The following is a 3,275-nucleotide window of genomic DNA, read 5'->3' on the forward strand; positions in this document are numbered from 1 at the left end:
GTCAGGGTTCCTCTGAGCCGGGGAACCATGACCTCGGTGCTGCGTGAAGGCGTCATGGTTCCTCTGAGCCGGGGAACCCAAGCACTTCAGACTATAGAAGTTTCTGTTGGCGAGATTATTCACTTGATTGAACTGAATGTGCTGCAATCCTAAAAATCTTAAGTGCCTTTTGGTGCAGTGGCGTCAGAGCCAATCAAAGCCCAGGAAGAGCTGTTGTTAGTCAGCAGGGGGGGGGGGGGGGCACTTTGCGCGTGCACCGCCAATATAAAAGGAAAGACTTTTTGAAATGTTGAAAGGCTTTGTTTCTCTTTGACAAGCGTGGGTTTTACTGAGAAAGGTTTTAGCTTTGTTTTCGCTGAGTCGCAGCGGCTTCTTTTGTTGCTTCAGTGATGAGAACATGACACAAATTTTAATATTTTTTACATAATGGGTGGAGATGAATGGGATCCCAATTATGGGTTGAAACATTAAAGAGCAGTTAAAAACAGTTAAACATATAAAAGCAGAGCTAAGTAGCATTAGTCACATCATACCACTACATGGTATTTCTGGAAATTCCACCCCGCACCCCCCACCCCGTGTCTGCTACATCCTTGCCTTCAACATCCAACTGTACTCTGACGTGTTTTGTGTGTCTTTTTCTAGATAACTTCTACAAAGTAGAGGGAGCCAAGGATGCCTTAATTTGTGGCAACAGCAGCGACGCAGGGTGAGTCGACCCTTTTCTCTCAATTACAGGAAAAACCTGACTCACAAGCTGGGAAACTCACACCCCTCCCGTTCGAGAGCGGAGGATTAAAAGCTGCTTAGTTTGAAGTGACGGATGCTGAAATGTGTTGCAGTTGTGAGCTGTTCTGTTGTCCGGAGATCAGGTTAAAGACAACAACTGAGCCAATAGTTTGATTGTAAAAAAGCAGGATGTGATTGCGGCCATTTCTTGCATTACAAAAAAATGGAGAACTGATGAATCTTCAGGCTCTTTGCTGGGTGTTTGAGATATTATCCCAATTGTCTGTCACCAGGATGACAGAAAAACTGCTGGCCCGATTTTTATGAAACTTGGTGGAAGTGTGAAGCGTGAGCTAGGGAAGAAGATTTAAGTTTTGAAACGGATAATTGTGAGATAACGTGGCGAGATAGGGCATGGTCTTGGCAGATGTCTGCGCTCTCTGAGAGCAAATCTAGTTATTATTTAGTTAGTTTAGATTAATCAAGGAAACCAAAGTGATTGATTTCTGTGTAAAAGATGAGCGACAACAAAAGTGAAGACTGATGTTGTCGCCTCATTTCTTGTCAGTCCTGTTGAGGGCCTTGACGGCCATTGAGGAATCCAAATTCATGTCTTCTGTATTGTTACTAGAGAGAATTACTCCACATGAAGGTTGATTTGGGTGTATAGTCAGTCTCTGCATGCTCCAGAGTCTGGTCGAGTCTCGGCATGCTTCTGAGTCTGTTCCAGATTCTCGGCATGCTCCAGAGTCTGTTCCAGAGTCTCTGCATGCTCCAGAGTCTGTTCCAGAGTCTCTGCATGCTCCGGAGTCTGTTTCAGAGTCTCTGCATGATCCAGAGTCTGGTCGAGTCTCGGCATGCTCCAGAGTATGTTCCAGATTCTCGGCATGCTCCAGAGTCTGTTCCAGAGTCTCTGCATGCTCCGGAGTCTGTTTCAGAGTCTCTGCATGCTCCGGAGTCTGTTTCAGAGTCTGTGCATGCTCCGGAGTCTGTTTCAGAGTCTCGGCATGCTCCGGAGTCTGTTTCAGAGTCTCTGCATGCTCCGGAGTCTGTTTCAGAGTCTCTGCATGCTGCGGAGTCTGTTTTAGAGTCTCTGCATGCTCCAGAGTTGGTTCCAGAGTCTCGGCATGCATTGTTGGCTAAACACAACTTCCACAGCCGCTGGAAGGACCGTCATGTCGAGCTCTGTGGCCGGCGAGAATAAAAATGAAATTAAAATGGAGTCTATTTACATTTAGATCTCCACAGTGCTGCGTCTGTGCCGGGGAATAACGTGGTTTAGGTTTCCCAAAGCAGCAAAACAAAGCTGTGTGTGTGTGTGTGTCTCATCGTCTGTTTGCGTCTCGCTGGCGGTTCCATGTTCTGCAGCGTTGTTGTCAGAGAGGATAAGAATCTGAGCTGACTGTCCACGCTGAGAGCAGGACCCTGACGGACACCGAATGACACAGCTAGGACACTAGGCCTACCGTGTGTGTGGGTGTGTGTGGGTGTGCGCGCACATGTCAGTGTGTGCCAGTTTGCCTGTGTTGTGTGCGCATGCAAATATGTCTGTGTGTGCGCGCGTAACTGTGTCAGTGTGTGTGTCAGTGTGTGTGTGTGCGTGTCAGTGTGTGTGGCAGTTTGCGGGGGTTGTTTGCGCATGCAAGCGTGTGTGAGTGTTACTGTGTGCGTGCACATGCGTGTGCTTGTGAGTGTTACTGTGTGTGTGTGTTTGTTTGTGTGTGTGTGTGTGTGTTTGTAAACAAATCAATGCAGCAGTGCCTTTTGGTTCAACGAGTTAGCCTTCAGCTAGCTGCCCGTGCCATGTGATTCCCATGCATGCAAACACACAGCTAACAGGCTAACGGGGGGGTGTGGGGGTGGGGGGGGAGAAACATGCTACAGGGAGAGTCGGAAGAAGAGAAAGGAGAGGAGGTTCAGAAGAGGTGAAGCATAAAGGGAGGATGGGTGAAAGAGGGAAGAGAAGAAAAATGAGAGGATGGACAGAGCACACAGGAGGTGGAGAGAAAGAACAGAAGGATAGGAAGATGGAGCGAGGGCATAGGAGAGTGGAGATAACGAAGATAAATAGGATGGGAAGAGATAGAAGAAAAGAAGAGGTAAAGTGAGAGAGAAGACAGATGGGGCAGAGGAAAACAGGACCAATCTCTAAGGGGAGAAGGAGAGCGTTGATTGGATAGAAAGAGGGAAAAAGGGGGATGGAATGAAGAGGAGGAGACAAAATAAATAGAAAGTAAAAAATTGACCGAGAGATAAAAAGACAAAAGCAGATGGGGAAACAAAGTTAGGGCCGAAGAAGTGTGAAGAGAAAAGAGAGGAAGAGAGGGTCAAACGAGGCTCATTATAAAGTAAAGGAGGAGAGAAAGAGAGGATAAGGTAGAGGAGAAGATCCAAATCTAAGAAAAGAAGGAAGAAAGTCCATCTGAGGCGGAAGAAAGTCTTTAGTTCTACGTTAAAATGTTAAAATGGTGATCTGATGATAAATAGATAGAAAGCCTTTATAGAGAGAGAGAGAGAGAGAGAGAGAGAGAGAGAGAGAGAGAGAG

The 3,275-nt window shown here is 46.8% G+C and overlaps 1 protein-coding gene across 1 annotated transcript in view; it reads right to left on the reverse strand.

Annotated features, from left to right (window-relative positions):
• Positions 1-3,275, reverse strand: part of LOC117938304 (sodium channel protein type 2 subunit alpha-like) — an 81,520-nt gene that overhangs the window by 58,948 nt on the left and 19,297 nt on the right. Inside the window, exon 9 of the mRNA XM_034862825.1 lies at positions 1,371-1,822. Within this exon, the coding sequence (XP_034718716.1) occupies positions 1,371-1,822 (452 nt within the window). The remainder of the gene's footprint in view (positions 1-1,370; positions 1,823-3,275) is intronic.

Source organism: Etheostoma cragini, chromosome 22 (assembly GCF_013103735.1).
Source record: "Etheostoma cragini isolate CJK2018 chromosome 22, CSU_Ecrag_1.0, whole genome shotgun sequence".
In the NCBI taxonomy this organism is placed as follows: domain Eukaryota; kingdom Metazoa; phylum Chordata; class Actinopteri; order Perciformes; family Percidae; genus Etheostoma; species Etheostoma cragini.